This window comes from Centruroides sculpturatus, unplaced genomic scaffold, assembly GCF_000671375.1.
Source record: "Centruroides sculpturatus isolate CEXI.00-Female unplaced genomic scaffold, Cexi_2.0 scaffold82, whole genome shotgun sequence".
Classification (NCBI taxonomy): domain Eukaryota; kingdom Metazoa; phylum Arthropoda; class Arachnida; order Scorpiones; family Buthidae; genus Centruroides; species Centruroides sculpturatus.
Window position 1 is genome coordinate 86,355 of NW_019384498.1, and position 20,987 is coordinate 107,341.

Sequence of the window (20,987 nt, forward strand, 5' to 3'; positions counted from 1 at the left end):
AGTCGTCATCCGAAGTCCCTCTACAAAAGTCGTCATCCGAAGTCCCTCTACAGAAGTCGTCATCCGAGGATTAAAACCGTGATCCAGGATTCAAACCGTGCCCCAGGATTAAAACCGTGACCCAGGATAAAACCCGTGCACCAAAATTCCGAAATAACACCTTGACAGAAGTAACACCGTGTCTCCTTAAGAATCTCACCCCACTTCCGTGCTTCCACACCTCCGAGATCCAATTAACGGACAAGAACTAGTGGAAAGACCATTTCAGAGGAGTCAAGAGTGTCATCATACGATAGATCTGCGACCTAGGAAAAAGAAAGGTATTTATCAACCCGCGATCCAGTTGTAAACTCTCTCTCTCGAACGGAATAGTATAATTAAGTCCGATATCTCTGTATTTTCTTTGTTTATTATTAAAATTGAATTTTTGTTAGAACATATGGAGTCCGAGTGAGTCACTTCCTCGTCTCTCTCCTCACCTCTAATCCGAATCCAAGCGCTCACACGCTACCGCTTGCGAATCTCGTGACATAAAGTCGCGTTTTTCGAGTCCCTTAGAGACTCGGTGGTGTCATCCTGACAGGGCGCCGAAGAGGTGCCGACCCTACGGTCACAGTAACTCGAAAGCATGGCGTTGCTTCATTTGATGATTTAAGGAAAAGATTTTATGATGTCTTTCAGAGCATAGAACTTTAAATGGTTCTTTCCTTTGTAAATTCCAGAGTTACGCCACAGGGATCTACTTATACCACTTCTCGTAAACTAATCGTCCAATTAAAAAATTGATCAGAACAAAAGTTGCTACAAGCAGTCCTGTAATTTGGTCAAACTCCTAGGCTGTCCAACTTAGCGTCCCAGGTCATCCTCGACATGTTCGATCGGTAACAAATCAGGAGACTGCCACATTGCCCAATGTGGCCGAGGCAGTAGTCCTGTGACACCCTCGATGTGTGTGGTCGAGAATTGTCCTGTTGGAAAATGGCTGCTAGAAACTGCCTTGAGAGGTCGCCGTGAGAGAATTTGTCGTTGAAGACGACCCGATTCCATTCCGTTGAGATCCAATTCATCGGAAGCAACACCACTCTAAACGGAGGCAACTGTGAGTGGCTGTCAATGGCAGCACGCGTAATGGTAGCCGCGATACGAAATGTTCCTCACCCAGGCGCCTCGAAATTGTACGGATAGACACGGGCCTGTAATGATGGCGCCACCTGTGTCAGGATAGAGGACAACGATACGGTCGGCTGTGTGCGTGCTTTTTGGAGGGCCAGGCAATCATCTAGGCTAGTAGTCTGCTGAGGGTATCCCGAACCTGAGCGCTACGTATGCGAGCTCTCCCTAGTCCACTAGTCCCAACACCACCACATTGTTGTCAGAACGGCCTATGTGGCGGCACCTCCTAGATGACCATCCAGCTTCTTTCAACCCAATGATCCTTCTCCTCTCAAGCTCGGTTAATTGTTCGTATGGTCTTCGATTGAGGCAATTTCGATTATTCACATTTAAAATTTTTTTATAAAACCCATCTCTAGCCTCAAAATTAAGATTTTTGCCATTTTATATAATAATTAAAAAAATTATAAAAAGTTTTTAATAATAAAATATCGTAACAGATGGCGCCAAACACGCAGTTTTAAATGTTGCCGGAAAAGTTAAGCAACTCTTTGCTGGTTTATTTAATATGAAAAAATAAAAATATTTTTCACCGAACTACTTTTTAAATGTAATAATCCTTTTAAAATATAAAACTAGACATTAATCAAATATTAAGAATTAAAATAATATAAAAAGCCGAAAAAGTTGAATTATTCTCGAATTTTATACATATTTTTTTTTTTTTGCTCGAATTTTCTTTTATAAATTTAGAAATTTTTTAACAATAAATTATGGTAATTTAAATATTTATTAACGACTTGCATGATTTTTTTTTCGTCCAAAACAATTTTTAAGTTTATTTGTTATAATTTAATATTCTTTGTATCTATAAAGTAGATTAATTGAATTAAATCAATTATCCGTTTGATTTATTATCAACAATGGCTAATATTACTATTGCCGAGGAGTCTCTCTCTTAATTATAAATCGAAGAAACGAATTCTATGCTTTCCTTTGTCTTTCTATAATTAAGGAAAAGGAGGACTTTGATCAAACAAACGTAGGCTATGCAGTTAACGACAAGATCTACTTCTGTTTCTGCTATTTTATCGGCGCCTGGACAGCTCCTAAAAGGAAGATAGAATTTATGGGACGGAAGATAATGTTGCTGTTCTTTTCATCAAATTTCTTGTCCGTGAAATGCGACATCAGCAGCAAATTCATTGAAAAAAAAGGATTATCTCGATTAAACTAAAGAAGTTTTGATCAAATAAAAGACTTCATAATAATCAAATAAATGATATTAAAAAGACAGAGTGCCAGGGATAATAATTTCATAAAAAGTAAAATTTCAATAAAGCTGTCATATTTCAATCAATTTATTTCAATTTGCTCTTATTGTAAATTAGGTTTTTCTTCTTCTTTCATTTTCATCTCAGCTATTCTTATTGGAATAATTTCACGTGATGATATTTTAAAAACAAATTATATTCAAAAATCCAAATTTTGTGGTCTTGAAATCAAGTGTAATTGATAAACACACAAAGAGAAATTAATTCGGCAGATAGCTCAAACATTACACTGAGTGTAATATTGTACTGTACTTTTAACAATTATCGGAATATTTTTATTTTGACCATCAAGAATTAAAACGAATGTTTGATGTAATACGGTAAGACAACACACAGGCTTTTCTGTGAGAAATGGTCCCTATTTAAGTGTTTGACACGTGAAGAAAATTCATTTGGCATTCTTGCTTTAATTTCTACCCGTCATTCTTATGTTCGTACGTGGGTGTTTAATTTGTCTACATAACTAACAATAGGTGTTAATTTAATTTAAAAATTAATTAAGATTTCTCTAATCAAACGTATATAAAAGTAACTTTTTAACTGATTTATTAAACCTATTAAAATCTATTTAAAGTGACGATGTATAAACAACGTCAACATCTTTTCAAATTTTTGCAAATTGAATCAAGGTTGTTTTTTTGCAAAAATTTCATTATTCCTTATCCTTCATTATTAAATTAAATATTAACTAGCAAATCATCTTTGACAATTTTTATTTTGTTGTAGAAATTTATGTTTGTTTTGAAACTTAAAAACCAAGAATTTTCTTCATTATAAAGTATTAATCATTAATTTTGAATAAAAAATACTATTTACATTAATATAATACAATTCACTTGAAATACATGACTAGATAATAGATTTAATAAGATTTAATAGATAGATTTAATAGATAGAATAATAGATTTAATTTATGAGATCGTTTATTGCAATTCTACCCTTAAAAAGTTGGGTCTTTCAAGTATTATCGCTTGTGGCTTATAAAAAACTAGAGACTTACAGAACTAGAAGAGCATCTAGTGGCACGTGGTCAAATTTATATTATATTAACGACTATTAAAGTTAATTTACTCTTACAAAATACCTTTATTTTATCAAATTGTTATTCGGGAAAAGCAAACAACAAATGAAGACAGTTGTCTTCTTGCAATTGCTCTCTTACTGTCTAGTGGGTTCCATTGAAAAGAAAGGAAATTATGTATTCAATATCATATTTTTGAATTGATTTCTAAAGTTTGGCAATAAATAATTATTGTTTTAAAATATAAATAAATACTTTCGTGCAAATAAACTGATTTATTGAAAAATGAGTTTAGCTAAATCTGTATTTCTTCAGCTTTAAGAGGTGCTGAAAATATTCATTGTGACAAAAAGACTTAAAATTCTTTTATCTATTAATATTTTAACAGCAACTGTAATATTATGTTATTATACATTATTATTTTAACTNGAAATATAATAATAATTTACAATTTCTGATTAATATAAGACAGAAACAAAGTTAACTTCGTTAATATTGCTTTGATGTTAAGAGGTAAATATTTATTAATTATAGACCCACAGGATTTGTAAACAAGTCTTAACAAAAAGCAAAAATTTTGAAGTAAATAGTAGAACGGAGTTAAAGATTATCAATAAAACTTTTAAGTAAATATCCAATTTTCTTGCTGTTATTTTCTTAACCGTGGAATTAAAAATGTGTTGGATATATTTATGATACTATTTTTGTTTTTTTTTTTATGTAATTTGGTCATATCTGTAATGTCCTTGGACTATAATTAGAAGAGTCCAACTGTGCTTCCAATATGTTTTCTTCCTTTGAGACCAGACCTCCTTTCCGTGCAAAAGTTGAAAAAAGAAGCATAAAGTATATTGAAAATATCAAGAAAACTATATAAATGAATAGCAAATATAAATGATATTTTATGTGCAGACGTTATGGGGGATCGTTTAACACAACAGTTCCCAAACTACGAAATGTACAGACCTTTTAAAAAGGTCCTTTTTTAGTGTCTCTCTCTCTCTAAATATACATAAAAACATACATAAATATATATAAATGTGTCCAAAACTTAAGGACTGAAGACATTTATACATGAGTAGAGAACTGTAAATGAATGAAGACATATGGCAAGAACTATATTACTAGACGTCTAACACAAGATAATACACGACGACTTATAGGATTTTACAAATAAAAGTAATGAAAGTGAGCCTTTAACAAAAAAGATACATACAACAGTTGGACATACTGTAGGTGGAGAATGGATGAAAAGCGCTTACCAATTCAGCCACTATTGCATGTGTCCATCTCCAACTGCAATGCAGCACTCAATGTTGTGACAAGTTCTTCACCAACTGACTGTCCTTAAGTTTTGGACACGTGTGTATTATGGACTGTGTGTAGTAACATACATTTTTCAGATATACAAAGTTTATCAATGAAATAATTCAAATTCATTCTTATTTTTACATACACACACATAATAATAACCTTATTTACTGTACGTCGAACGATTCACACGCTCATATGCTGTGAGTGGTGGTGACTGAACACGATCTACGTGAGAAGCGACTCGTATACATACTGATTGTATAGAAAACGTATTATTCTACATCGAAACTCGTTTAATAGTATATTTTTAAAATAATAAACCCACATTACTAGAAAGCTTCTGAATGTTTCTTGGTTTATCTGTGAAATTTGTCTGCGAATCCTATTTTGGGAAACGCTGATTTAAGATCATCATTTAATAACAGCATTATAGGAATTATTATTTTGTGTTTCTTCAACAATAGTATTACCTATTTTGTAAAATTATAAGTGATAATAGTCGATTATTCTTTAAAATTTTAAAAATTCGAGAATATTTTGTAATAATATAAAGGGCATCGACCACCACCACTTACAAAATCAGCCTTACAAAGATAATTTAATATACTACTTACAAGTAAATTGAATTATTAACGTTTCCATGGATCATTAGAAAATTATTAAATGAATATTTGATTACATTATATTAATTGAGCATTGTTAAAACTTTATTATTATTATTTTTTTTATATAAAAGTCTGAATTTCTAGAAATAAAGATTCTGATGATATGTTTACAGGATTTTCAAAATATTGAAAAATATAATAAGATACTCGAAAATAAAATATTACCAACTTTGAAAACGAACACCAAACGTATATCGATAAGACAATAAATATTCAATAGAAATTTAGAAATTCAGTAACAATGAGAGAGAAAAAGAAGCTTTCAGATAGCTTAAGATAGAATAAGGGAACGGCAACAGAAGGGCGCTTTGTTGAAGATGCCTTTCTGGATGTCTTTGTGGAAATTGGTCTCTATTTGAGCGTTAGACACGTGAAGAAAATCTGGAACACATTCCAGCTAGTTCTTTGGTGAGGGTCGAACCCGCGACCAACTACCGTTGTTCAGTGATTTTATTCACCTGACTCTGATGGGCACCTCTCAGTTAGCACGAGAATATTTGATAGCATTTCTTCCACTCAAGATTCTGAGGAAAGAAAACGAATAAAACACATTTGATTAAAGGGCAAATTATTTCTAATGGAAAAAGGAAATTTAGAAATTCTGTGCTAAATGTGAAGAGAAAGAAGTTTTCAAACTTCCAGACAGCAATAAAATATTTGTTTTCTCTCAAGATTCGGAAAACAGAATTTTTCTTTAACTCTTCAGTAAACAAAATATATAATGTGGGAAGATTGTAAACTTATTTTCAAAATTAAATTATACCGATCAATTCTTGGATACTTTTCTAATTTTTTATTGTAACCTATTGGAAGCCCCCATATACATTACACTATGATCAAATAACACTACGATACAGAATAACGATAACAGAATAACGGTCACAGTAACTCGAAAAAAGATGGAGACAAGAGGTGAAGGTCGGGCGCGAGGAGAGACAGCAGGAGGTGCAAGAGCAGAGCCCACAGGAGGAGCCGCGTTAGGCGGATTAGGAGGCATGATTCCATTGATACTTTCCTTTGCGGGGGACACAGAGGGCCTTAAGGTCACCGATTTTTTTGAGTCGTTAGACGAAATCGCAAAATTAACTAGTTGGAGTAAAGCACAATGTTTAGGAATCGCAAAATTAAAATTAACGGGGATAGCCCGCGAGTTTGCATGGAAGGATGCAAAGATGCAGGAGGTGGTGACGTATGAGGAGTTCAAGAAACTCATGATTAAGCGATTTGATAGAGAGCCAATTTCTTTACGTTTACAAAAGTTCCATGCCTGTGTCCAAGGGCGAGACGAAGATGTACAAACCTATGCCGTGCGATTACAGACCCTGGTAAGGGATACGATGGTAGAACAAACTAGCAGGAATGCACAGGAAAGGGAAGTTATCAAAAGATGTCAACAAAAAGAGAGGGACGAAAGATTGCTGGTGCAATTCCTCAGCGGCTTAAAAGAGCGTATAAAAAGACAAGTGATGTCGCGAGATCCGGAAACATTCGATAAGGCAATGCAGGCAGCCATCAGCGAGGAAACTATTGAACAATTAACGGCGAAATCACGAGCGATAGTCAGGAACATAAACAATCCTACCGAACCGAAAAAGGATCCTAGTGGAGCACATCAGAAGCAATTAGAGGAAACTTTAGCAGAAATTCAAGAGCAATTGAGGCGATTAGGCACACAAGGACGGAGTCGAGGAAATCCTAGACGCAGACCACCGCCATGTTGGCATTCTCGAGAATATCCAGAACCACGAAGACAAAGCTATATCGATAGAACTATAGATCAAACAATCAGGCAAATACAAGAGCAATTACATGAGTTACGACGGCAGGAAAGTCAACCCGAATTCCCCTTGCATAGAGGCAACAATGCTAACAACAGATATAGTGACCCATTTAACGACTCAAGAAACATCATAGGCGGCGTGCGAAATCAACCATACAATTCTCGTCACAGACCAAGACGATATGAGGCAAGAGACAATTTAGGCGACTCGAGAATTAACTGGCGAACCCGGACGACTCCATCACAATCCCAGATACGGCACTACGAGAGAAGAGTCAACAGAAACCGACGAAATTTTAGAGGTGATTTTAGGCAAGAGAGAAAAAATACACCCAGAATTAGGATATCTAGATTCAGGGATGCAGCAACTCATCGTAATTTCAGAGCGCATGACGCGGAGCCTACGTTACATTGTTTGATTGATGACATAGCAACCCGATTAGGCATAGATACAGGATCCAAAGTGACGCTGTTGTCAAGATCACTGGCGCACCGATTAGGCGCCTTCAAAAGGAAAAATAGCAGGAGCGAGATATCTTTCCGAAGCGTCACCGGACACCGAATCAACACGTATGGTGAAACCAATTTCCTATTTCAAATAGGACCCTTGCCATTTTCTTACCCATGTTGCATTGTAGACGATGAAATTACGCAACCATTTGACGGACTAATAGGAAGAGACATAATAAAAGACCAGGGGTTAGAAATAAACTTATCGACAGAAACAATAAAACTCCCCGATGGAAGAGTGGTCCGCTTCCAAGAACATGCCACACAAAAAGGGACAACGAGACGAATCCAACCGAAAAAGACTCGAACCAATAAAGAAATTATTGTCAGAGTAGTCCGCATAGAAAAAAACTTCACAACCAACCAAAAAGTGATAAGCGAGAAAAACTTAATAGATCGCCCCCGGGAACGAAGCATAGAAAAACTACCAAATCCGAAAATTCAAAGGTACACAGAGAAAAACATAAAAAAACTGATCAGTCCGAAGGACAATGAACGAAAATCTATCTCCCATAACGGAAAAGGACGAAAAATAATAAATGAAAGAGAACCGAAATTAAAGCGTGCACTGATTCATGCGGAGGCACAGAACCAAAGTCCACCGAAAGTAAGTAGCCAGCGAGAACAACAATCGGAATCCGATCAGCGAGCAGTTCGATTGACAGTTCTACAAACATTTATTAATGTTATAGTCATTTTCTTCGCCATGATATTCACAATTTTATGCATCCCAATTTTTCCGATATTCGCATGCTCCCAAACGTCAACGACATCGCCGAATCCGAGAACTTCAGACACAACCTCTACTATAAAACCATATCCGCCGCGAAGTCGCATACCAGTAAGAATATCCCCTTCCACATATACAAATAAGGTACGGGTAAAAATTAGACAGACAAAAATTTACCGCGACAATTAGCAGAATTAGTTAGAGATCACAACAATTAGCAAGCGAAAAAAAAAGGGGAACCGATCGAAACGGGAAGAATCGAAATAGGAAATACAACGCGTGGCTTAGAACTTCTGCGGGAGAAAAACAAAATAATAATAATAAAAGAGAGAAAGAGCAAAGAACCAGTTAGCTGTAAACATTACGAGTCTTTGAATCTTGTACGCGATTGTAAGTTATCCTTGTTTATTCCTAGTTATCTTAGGATACCCATTTTGTATTATCTCCGAGAAAGAGAGCAGATCGTGAAATTTAAACGTTGTATGAAAAAAAAGAACTGTAGGGAAAAGTAATGAGAAACAATTGTACCGCGTTATAGAGAAAAATATATTGTCGGAAATAATTAAGTAAAATGATAACCATATCATAGAAAAAATCATATCAATGTCGGAAATAATTCATGTTAGTATTATTCACTCAGAGAGAGAGAGAGAGACTTTTAAATATAATGTGTTCACAAGACGGGTCCTTATCATTTTCAAGTCGAATTTCATCGAAAATCGCAAGAACCTCCAGGAAACACCCTACATCCTCTACCTTCCATTGAAACTTCAGCTCCTTAAAATCGATCTTGCTCACTCAGAACAAGCCCGATTTTGGAAAGGCCGGGGTGATGTGAGGGACGAACAGACCCACAATAAATTGTTATTTTACATTTTAATTATTGGAAACTTTAATCGGTTAAATTCGAACGTTTTATCGAGTTAGGCTAAAAGCCATAAAAATTATTTCCCACGGAGTTTGTTCCTTGTTGAGTCGGATCAAGTTAGTCAGGGATGTGTCACCAGGAACTTTGAATGGAAAAGACATATTGGACGGGCGACCGTTAAAGGCCATCACCTGACCTCATGGAAAAAACCCAAGAGGAATGAAAAAGGGAAAAAGAAAAACGACCCCGAGGTCAGTCGTCATCCGAAGTCCCTCTACAAAAGTCGTCATCCGAAGTCCCTCTACAGAAGTCGTCATCCGAGGATTAAAACCGTGATCCAGGATTCAAACCGTGACCCAGGATAAAACCCGTGCACCAAAATTCCGAAATAACACCTTGACAGAAGTAACACCGTGTCTCCTTAAGAATCTCACCCCACTTCCGTGCTTCCACACCTCCGAGATCCAATTAACGGACAAGAACTAGTGGAAAGACCATTTCAGAGGAGTCAAGAGTGTCATCATACGATAGATCTGCGACCTAGGAAAAAGAAAGGTATTTATCAACCTGCGATCCAGTTGTAAACTCTCTCTCTCGAACGGAATAGTATAATTAAGTCCGATATCTCTGTATTTTCTTTGTTTATTATTAAAATTGAATTTTTGTTAGAACATATGGAGTCCGAGTGAGTCACTTCCTCGTCTCTCTCCTCACCTCTAATCCGAATCCAAGCGCTCACACGCTACCGCTTGCGAATCTCGTGACATAAAGTCGCGTTTTTCGAGTCCCTTAGAGACTCGGTGGTGTCATCCTGACAGGGCGCCGAAGAGGTGCCGACCCTACGGTCACAGTAACTCGAAAGCATGGCGTTGCTTCATTTGATGATTTAAGGAAAAGATTTTATGATGTCTTTCAGAGCATAGAACTTTAAATGGTTCTTTCCTTTGTAAATTCCAGAGTTACGCCACAGGGATCTACTTATACCACTTCTCGTAAACTAATCGTCCAATTAAAAAATTGATCAGAACAAAAGTTGCTACAAGCAGTCCTGTAATTTGGTCAAACTCCTAGGCTGTCCAACTTAGCGTCCCAGGTCATCCTCGACATGTTCGATCGGTAACAAATCAGGAGACTGCCACATTGCCCAATGTGGCCGAGGCAGTAGTCCTGTGACACCCTCGATGTGTGTGGTCGAGAATTGTCCTGTTGGAAAATGGCTGCTAGAAACTGCCTTGAGAGGTCGCCGTGAGAGAATTTGTCGTTGAAGACGACCCGATTCCATTCCGTTGAGATCCAATTCATCGGAAGCAACACCACTCTAAACGGAGGCAACTGTGAGTGGCTGTCAATGGCAGCACGCGTAATGGTAGCCGCGATACGAAATGTTCCTCACCCAGGCGCCTCGAAATTGTACGGATAGACACGGGCCTGTAATGATGGCGTCACCTGTGTCAGGATAGAGGACAACGATACGGTCGGCTGTGTGCGTGCTTTTTGGAGGGCCAGGCAATCATCTAGGCTAGTAGTCTGCCGAGGGTATCCCGAACCTGAGCGCTACGTATGCGAGCTCTCCCTAGTCCACTAGTCCCAACACCACCACATTGTTGTCAGAACGGCCTATGTGGCGGCACCTCCTAGATGACCATCCAGCTTCTTTCAACCCAATGATCCTTCTCCTCTCAAGCTCGGTTAATTGTTCGTATGGTCTTCGATTGCGGCAATTTCGATTATTCACATTTAAAATTTTTTTATAAAACCCATCTCTAGCCTCAAAATTAAGATTTTTGCCATTTTATATAATAATTAAAAAAATTATAAAAAGTTTTTAATAATAAAATATCGTAACAGATGGCGCCAAACACGCAGTTTTAAATGTTGCCGGAAAAGTTAAGCAACTCTTTGCTGGTTTATTTAATATGAAAAAATAAAAATATTTTTCACCGAACTACTTTTTAAATGTAATAATCCTTTTAAAATATAAAACTAGACATTAATCAAATATTAAGAATTAAAATAATATAAAAAGCCGAAAAAGTTGAATTATTCTCGAATTTTATACATATTTTTTTTTTTTGCTCGAATTTTCTTTTATAAATTTAGAAATTTTTTAACAATAAATTATGGTAATTTAAATATTTATTAACGATTTGCATGATTTTTTTTTCGTCCAAAACAATTTTTAAGTTTATTTGTTATAATTTAATATTCTTTGTATCTATAAAGTAGATTAATTGAATTAAATCAATTATCCGTTTGATTTATTATCAACAATGGCTAATATTACTATTGCCGAGGAGTCTCTCTCTTAATTATAAATCGAAGAAACGAATTCTATGCTTTCCTTTGTCTTTCTATAATTAAGGAAAAGGAGGACTTTGATCAAACAAACGTAGGCTATGCAGTTAACGACAAGATCTACTTCTGTTTCTGCTATTTTATCGGCGCCTGGACAGCTCCTAAAAGGAAGATAGAATTTATAGGATGGAAGATAATGTTGCTGTTTTTTTCATCAAATTTCTTGTCCGTGAAATGCGACATCAGCAGCAAATTCATTGAAAAAAAAGGATTATCTCGATTAAACTAAAGAAGTTTTGATCAAATAAAAGACTTCATAATAATCAAATAAATGATATTAAAAAGACAGAGTGCCAGGGATAATAATTTCATAAAAAGTAAAATTTCAATAAAGCTGTCATATTTCAATCAATTTATTTCAATTTGCTCTTATTGTAAATTAGGTTTTTCTTCTTCTTTCATTTTCATCTCAGCTATTCTTATTGGAATAATTTCACGTGATGATATTTTAAAAACAAATTATATTCAAAAATCCAAATTTTGTGGTCTTGAAATCAAGTGTAATTGATAAACACACAAAGAGAAATTAATTCGGCAGATAGCTCAAACATTACACTGAGTGTAATATTGTACTGTACTTTTAACAATTATCGGAATATTTTTATTTTGACCATCAAGAATTAAAACGAATGTTTGATGTAATACGGTAAGACAACACACAGGCTTTTCTGTGAGAAATGGTCCCTATTTAAGTGTTTGACACGTGAAGAAAATTCATTTGGCATTCTTGCTTTAATTTCTACCCGTCATTCTTATGTTCGTACGTGGGTGTTTAATTTGTCTACATAACTAACAATAGGTGTTAATTTAATTTAAAAATTAATTAAGATTTCTCTAATCAAACGTATATAAAAGTAACTTTTTAACTGATTTATTAAACCTATTAAAATCTATTTAAAGTGACGATGTATAAACAACGTCAACATCTTTTCAAATTTTTGCAAATTGAATCAAGGTTGTTTTTTTGCAAAAATTTCATTATTCCTTATCCTTCATTATTAAATTAAATATTAACAAGCAAATCATCTTTGACAATTTTTATTTTGTTGTAGAAATTTATGTTTGTTTTGAAACTTAAAAACCAAGAATTTTCTTCATTATAAAGTATTAATCATTAATTTTGAATAAAAAATACTATTTACATTAATATAATACAATTCACTTGAAATACATGACTAGATAATAGATTTAATAAGATTTAATAGATAGATTTAATAGATAGAATTATAGATTTAATTTATGAGATCGTTTATTGCAATTCTACCCTTAAAAAGTTGGGTCTTTCAAGTATTATCGCTTGTGGCTTATAAAAAACTAGAGACTTACAGAACTAGAAGAGCATCTAGTGGCACGTGGTCAAATTTATATTATATTAACGACTATTAAAGTTAATTTACTCTTACAAAATACCTTTATTTTATCAAATTGTTATTCGGGAAAAGCAAACAACAAATGAAGACAGTTGTCTTCTTGCAATTGCTCTCTTACTGTCTAGTGGGTTCCATTGAAAAGAAAGGAAATTATGTATTCAATATCATATTTTTGAATTGATTTCTAAAGTTTGGCAATAAATAATTATTGTTTTAAAATATAAATAAATACTTTCGTGCAAATAAACTGATTTATTGAAAAACGAGTTTACCTAAATCTGTATTTCTTCAGCTTTAAGAAGTGCTGAAAATATTCATTGTGACAAGAAGACTTAAAATTATTTTATCTATTAATATTTTAACAACAACTGTAATATTATGTTATTATACATTATTATTTTAACTATTTCTGAATTGTTCTTAATTATTTATTGTATATAAAATATCTTATAAATTTCTATTAAGTATTTAAGGACTAAGTTATATAAAATTTATAAATAAAAAGAAAAAAAAATTATATTTGAATTTTAAATAATAAATATGAAACTAAAATTATATATGAGATAGAAAGAAATGTTTTAAAAATATTCCTAGTATTAGTGTCCATAGGTCAAAAGGAATAAAAAATGAATAAAATGTTTTAACTGATGACAAAGAAAAACAAGAGAAAACTGTTTAATTGAGCAAACATGAAAAACATTGTTAAAGAGATTTACAGTGTTATTTTAAAGGAGGTTTTTTTTACAGCGTTTTAACAATGAACTCAAAATAAAATTGAAAAAAACAAAGAAAAGAGAATGAGAAAATTTGTAACAATGTCTTCAATTCGTCACAGACACTAGAGAATTTAATGAAGTGGCTGATGATGAAGCAAAGATTTTTTGCTCTTGCAGAAGAGGATGGTTCAAGAAAGTTAATGCAGGTGATGATGAATTTTTGCATTCCTGAGATGAATTCACATTAACAAAGAATCTATATTTATATTCGAGTAAAGTTATTAAAAAAGAAAAGGCAAATAAACCTTTGAATGATGCAAAGAAAACAGAAATTATAGACTCTGCAGACAAGATGATAACCATTGTTACTGAATATAACAACTATTCAGTAAGAAGTAGCATTTCCTTTCAAAAAAATGCTATCACGTATACTTTGATATCCTTTAAGAGCGTAAACTACGAGAAAGCAAAGTTCCATCTTGAATTTCTTTACCCCGAAGATATTTTCAATTCTACGGTTATATCAAAGCCTTTAACATCAGGAATTTTTAGTGTGAAAGTATGAAGAATATTGTAACGAACACATCTGCTTCAGACATAGAATCAGAAGCTAGATCAACTTTCTATAGAATGACTTCCTCGTTCTCCTTTACCATCATATCATTGAATCTTCTTATCCTTCTTTGGTGATTATAAAAAAAACTCCTTTATTATATGTGTTATTAACCACTTTAATTTTTACAATTTGAACATAACTTTCAAGTAATAAGCAAGCTCTTTAAAATATTCATATTACTTATCTAAATTATTCAATTTTAAAGTTCTCTTTAGAACTTAAAAATTTAAATATAATTAAATTGAATTAAAGGAGTGTTATTACATATATCAATTTAATATCATTTTGAGAACATATATGGTAACTTAATTGATAAATATTCATCTAATTTAGAATAAGTTAAATTTATGTAATTAATTTTTTATTTATTACTTACTAAAGAAATTTATTCTCTTAGAATAATACATCAGTGCTATCAATAACAAATCAAAATATGATATATTTTATTGAATTTATTTCATAACATACAGCAATGATTCAACTTCTTTACTACTGAAATGAGGTTAATTGGTTTGTTGACTTCAGTATAAGAAGTTATGAATACTTCAAAATGATATGCCAATTATGGTTTCTTAGTAATAGGATTATTAAAACTGTCTTCATTTGCTAAATTACTGTAATTTATATTCATATAAATTTATCTTAAATTCAAAAATAAATATATATATAGTGATTAATACATCAATGAACAACAGTTTATGCATAATGGATGTCAAAAGTTGTATCATTTAAATCAGTTATTTGGAAAGATGATGATTTTATTATTTTTAACAAAAGGAAAACATTATTTTGTTATTCTCAACTTAGAAATTTCTTAATATTTATGTAATATATCCAAAATTATAAAAGAAAATGTTAATATTATACTTTAAATAAAAATTATTAACATAATTATAACTGAGAAATTAATTAAAACGTTAAAATAATAATTTATTGAAATATAAAATAGAAAAAAAAACTTACTGATATTCAAAAGAGATTTTACAGGATTTTTCCTCTGTATCCTTATAACCAAAAAATAAAGGAATGACAATTCCTAGCAAACTACAAACAGCAAAAACGCACCCAAATTTAAAATATACATTACAACATAACCTAATTATCACAGATGATCTTGAATTTTTCTTACTATATACCATTTTCAAACTGAATAAATAAAGCAATTGTCTCTAAAAATGGCTGCTATATATCAACAAAATGCTGATAAAAAAAAATTTTAGTGTTGTAGGTATGTTATTATCTGTTATAAGATAAGATATTGTGTGTTGACCTTACATTTATTATTTTGAAAATGTAATTAATTTAAAGTTAAAGGAAAGATTTAAAATCTCAAACAGCATACATCATAAATTAATATGATGAAAGCAGAAGAGAATTTGCTATAATTATTCATAACACAAAAATTCTTTTAAGAAATTTGCATATATGCTGTATCAGAAAAGTGATTTATTATTCAATTTTTTTTAACTTGTTCTTTAAATTTATATAGCTTTTTTTTTGTTTAATTTATAACACAAATAAAATATAACTTTGAAAATAATTAAGTCAGGAAACACTTCTATCTAAATTAATTTTTTTTTTAAAGGAATGAAAAATATTTAATTAAGTTTCTAAATTTTGCTTTGAAATGAGATTAGAATTCATTATTAAATATGAAAATTCATTACATATTTAATAATTGATTATTCAAAATTCCTCTCTCAAATAAAGCTTTTTTTGCCCTCATAAAAAATTAGATTTATTATATGATATGATTTATAATTATTGTTACGAATTTTATTTATTATTTTTGTTATATTTTAAATTATTTTAAAAAATTTATATATTAGATAATAGCTTTATTTAGTAATTTACATTACCAGTAATAAAGTGGCAGTAAAAATATTTTAAATTTAATTCAAAAAAATACATACTAAGGTTTAATGAATATTAATGAATTCAAAAGGTAGTTTAAAATTTTGAATGTAATTATATAGGCTAAGTGTCATTTACAAATTTATACATATTTATCCATCGCATCAGAGAGTGACCCTGATGCCATGGGTCTCCAGTAAGGTAAATAATGACGACTCAAATTGTCGCCCGTGGTCATGATAAGATAAGATGTAACTCCGAAGTGTAATATCTAGATGGAATAGAATGCTCTACTTACTGTATTTACGAAATATCCGGGACATGTAACGTTTTCAGCCACCACACGCACTTGTCAATACAGATGAGACAGTCAAAAAAGATTTGCAATTGGAAAAGAAGACCCATGAGATCTACAAGGACGTGTTGGAATCGTCCCGGATGGTAAGATGAACTTGCCAGATGGATTGTTCGTATGATAGGTGCCTTTGGTATGTTAATATATTAGATAAGAGCGAGTTTACCTAATGATGTCTGAATTGATTGATGGTTAGATGGAATGCTGTCTAAACAGTTTGAATATAGCACGTAGACCTATATCTGGTGAGAAAGACCGTGAAGTGAGTCGAAGACTGCATGATGTAGAGATGGAGAAATGTAAGAACGAACTGTTCCTGTAGAGAAATCGCAATAGAGTCGCTTGTCGGTGTTATAGAGCTGTATTGTTCAAAGGTAAGTGGACGTGAGCAGGCTCCATCCTGTTATCTTGTAGAAATTCAGAGAAAGTCGATCGGAGATGGCATGTCGATAATGGCGTGTTCTCTGAGCTTGCACTTAAGACATTTAGAATTATGTCTGCCTCAGAGAAGTGCTGGAAGGCAACTTCGAGCTGTTGAAGATGCTCTTCCGGTGTAGTGGATGCAATGAGGAAATCATCCTGATGGGGGATGCAGAAATAAGGCCTCTGTATGATGGATGGACTGCCGAAAAGTCTGGGTGACATTACACAGTTCGAATGACATGAATGGGAACTTGAACAGTTCGAAGCGTATAGTTACTGTTTTAGGGTAGTCGTCCGGATACGCGGGGATCTGAAAATATGTTCTTGTAAGTCGAGGATCCAAAATATGTTTTTGCCCTGTAGCGTTTGGACATAATCTTGGATGTAAGGCAGAGGGTAGCTGTCAGAGATTGTGATGGTGTTGAATTGGTGATAGTCACCACATGGGTACCAATCGCCATTGTGTTGCTAACGAGGCGCAGGAGCTCTCCTAGTTGCTCTTCGATGGACGGCAAATATCGAGTTGTATCGGAATACACAAGGATCGGAATACTGTATCTAAGATACAGTAAGATAATTTGGTTTTATATTTATACATATGCTCGAACTCTGTACGAGTGGTCTGCAATCAGTCGAGGGAGGTGTATGGGTCGAGCCTTGTAGTCCCATGATTTAAAAGTGGTGAATCATGCGGTGCTTGGATGGTGAAAGAGACCGTCTGACAGGTGACGTTCAGGAAAATGACGAGTAATCAGTGATATTGTGTGCCAGCAGTCGTAAGACTAATGCTGGAGCTAGGACAAAGCCGTCTGCCCGATGGTATGAGGCCGGATTGCTGGTCGATTCTTGATATTAACAGTGATTAAAATAAACAAACACTATATTAGACTTATAAACAAGTATGAATAGCTCCTTGAATATCGATTAAACTATATCGTTTATGGTATGATTTTACATGCGTGTAAATTGTTTTACCTACTACCTTGGAAATAAACATATTAGAGCTAATGTTAATACTACTAGAATTTTTGCTGTTTTTATACATAAATGTTTTTATATATCATGTAAATTCCTTACATATAAATCAATTTTATCATACGTAATAGCAAATATATTAAAACGAATAAGTTATTTAACTGATTTAATATCTTCAGAAATACTGTTATATGAAATTCGAAAGAGTAACTCCCTATGATTATATATATAGGCCTATAATACAGATATTAAGTTCAATTCATTTCAATTCTTTCTATTGATCTATGATTAATCTCTATATGAGGTACAAAAAATAAAATTTTACAAACATTTTAATCACAGTTATAATGGTTAAATATTAGTTTAGCAAATTTAACATATTTACATATAGATTGTTTGGATAGTAATGAGTAGAAAAATTTTTTGGACTTCTCCGAATAGTTTTTTCCTGTTCTTTGAACACTGAACAACAATAATGGAGAGAGATAGAATCTTGAACTTCACGGAATACTCAAGGATTTAGATACAGTAGGATAATTTGGTTTTATATTTAATATGAAATCTGTTCAGCCTAATTTGTAATAACTTAGAAATAGTTTCACAATGAAGATTATACATAAATATATAATGGGTATGGACTAGTGTTGTGAATTTCTTCGTTATTTCAACAGTAAACAGAATATTACTTTTACCCTGCAGAAAAGTAATACTCTGTTTAATTTCGAATCGTTCTAGATATGAATTTTATTTATTTATTTTTTAAATTAAACAATAATTGGGCATTTATGTAGAAAATTTATGAAGCTTATAACCTTTTAGATTATTTCACTTTTGTAAAATTTTTCAAGCGTAATACGAAGATTTTAATTGAAAAAAAATTACTAAAATTAAAACGATTAATTGATCATTCTAGTATGAAGTATTTTCGAATAATTGAACTAAAACTTCTATTTTTTAATAAAGGTATATTAAAACACCAGTTTTTATGTAAATTGATAAATTTTTTATATTTTATATTTAGTGGCAATTCATTTTAGAACTCCTTATCATTTCTTTTTTGTTGAACGAATAAATTAAAATGTAAATTTATGGATATTAATATGCATTTATGGAAATCTCTTCATTACAACAAATTCAATTCACACCAATTCATTAATTCTAAAGATAAAAAAAAAAGCATATTTCAGAGTTAATATTCTATAAATACAAAAGGATCCTATTCTTTCGACTCGATCAATGAAAAATTTTTCCAATAATACATAATAATTACTTGAGAACTTTTATAAAATTTAAAGTTTCTGAAGTTAAACCTCGATTAAGCGTCGTCATTTGTTCGTTTCGAAAATTGGCATTAAATTAAGGGTGATGCTAAACATCGAAGCGTTTCATGCAATAAGAATTATATTATACCTCATTGTTATACATAAGTTTGAGAGTTTGAAAGTCCTAGGACGACTTTCTATGGGAAATTGACCCATATTTAGGTGTTACAAACAAAGAAAACCCGGAAAATTCCACGTGGCCAGTAAGTTGACGTGGGGCGAACCCACGACCTGTGTTCAGTGGTTTTGATCCACTCAGCCACTGATGGGTTAGCTAACTCTTCAAACATCACTACATAGTTTTTTTTTTATCGACTGTATATCGAACGCTATTAAACACTAGTGTTTGATAGCGGGTTCGTGCCTGACAGAGCTGGCTGCGTCGAATTTTTCGGGTTTCATTCACAAATATAACACCTACATGGGGGCCAGTTTCTAATATAAAGTCCCCCTTAGTAGTAGATTGCTGATGTGTTGTGTTGCCTTACGCTTGTGTTCTAACCTGTATAAGATGGCACTCGAGTCTTTGTGTACAAGAGATGTACATTTTTATTTGAAAATCTACACTTACTAGCTATAAAATGTAAATAATTTTTACATTCTGTTAAAGCGATAGCGTCATCTTTTTCGATAATCTTATTCTTGCTTAGAGTTATTAAAGTAATTTAAATAGGTAGCTGTTTATAGACATTATATATAAATCTACAAAAATTCTAATTATTCACGAAATACTGTTATAATTCTGAGAATAATAGGATTTATTATAAATAGATAGTAGTAAACAATTTTTACAATTTATCTATGGATAAAGCTGACAAGACATTTAATAATGTTAATCAATTTTTAAATTTAAGTATTATTTTTTCATGCTTTATTAGCTAACTGTTCATTTTAAAAATAATAATTTGCTTCACACTTTTACAATTATTATAAAGATTTTACATTCTTAATTAACTTTTAGATACTCAGTTTACACAACTATCAGTATCTATATATAATCTTCATGCTATTATTAAATAATAATACTGTTAATTAAAGTATTTCATTAGACGGATGCTAAGGTAATAAATTCAATTTCAAGTTATAGAGAGAGAAGAGAGGGGGGAAATATATCATTCCTTAAAGTTTGAAACGATAAAAATAAAAAATTAATTTAGAGATTAAGTTTAATTGAAATTAATAAACCGAACAAGTCATTACTTCCATAAAAAATAGTCCAGTATCATTATAAATCATTTAAACAACCGAATTATTAACTGTAATTGAGTGTCTTAACTAACTGACTAGTAATTAATTTAGGATTTTTCCTTCTTACATTTGTTAAAATAAAAAAATATTAATAAAAAGAGAAAAAATTGACTTTCCTCTGCTGTAATACTTACTTCTAACGATAAATTTTTATAATTTAGTTGAATGTGTGAACTAACTGACTAGTAATTAATTTAGGATTTTTCCTTCTTACATTTGGTAAAATAAAAAAATATTAATACAGTAGAACCTCGATTATCCGGACTAATTGGGGATGAAGGTAGTCCGGATAAGGAAAAATCCGGATAATCGAAACAAATACTTTAATTTGTCTTTTAATGATAATACACGTTTTCTTTTCGATGACATATCGGTAATATTAAAAATAAATACTGTATTTAAATCGTGATCAAATTAT

At 32.3% G+C, this 20,987-nt stretch overlaps 1 protein-coding gene across 6 annotated transcripts in view; it reads right to left on the bottom strand.

Annotated features, from left to right (window-relative positions):
• The window catches only part of LOC111621971 (probable maltase-glucoamylase 2), a 41,934-nt gene that overhangs the window by 8,601 nt on the left and 12,346 nt on the right, over positions 1 to 20,987 (bottom strand). The window contains exons 1-2 of one of the 6 annotated variants that reach the window (XM_023364230.1): positions 4,925 to 5,019; positions 4,731 to 4,844 (exon numbers count right to left, since the gene is read on the bottom strand). The exons of 2 other annotated variants lie outside the window; for them this stretch is intronic. Coding sequence is in view for 2 of the 4 variants with exons in the window: in XM_023364227.1 (XP_023219995.1) it covers positions 15,356 to 15,531 (176 nt within the window). In the remaining 2 variants the exon portion in view is untranslated. Of the gene's footprint in view, positions 1 to 4,730; positions 4,845 to 4,924; positions 5,020 to 5,396; positions 5,451 to 5,616; positions 5,734 to 15,355; positions 15,567 to 20,987 lie in introns of those variants that run through there. 3 more of the 6 variants (XM_023364227.1, XM_023364232.1, XM_023364229.1) reach the window with 3 other exon arrangements.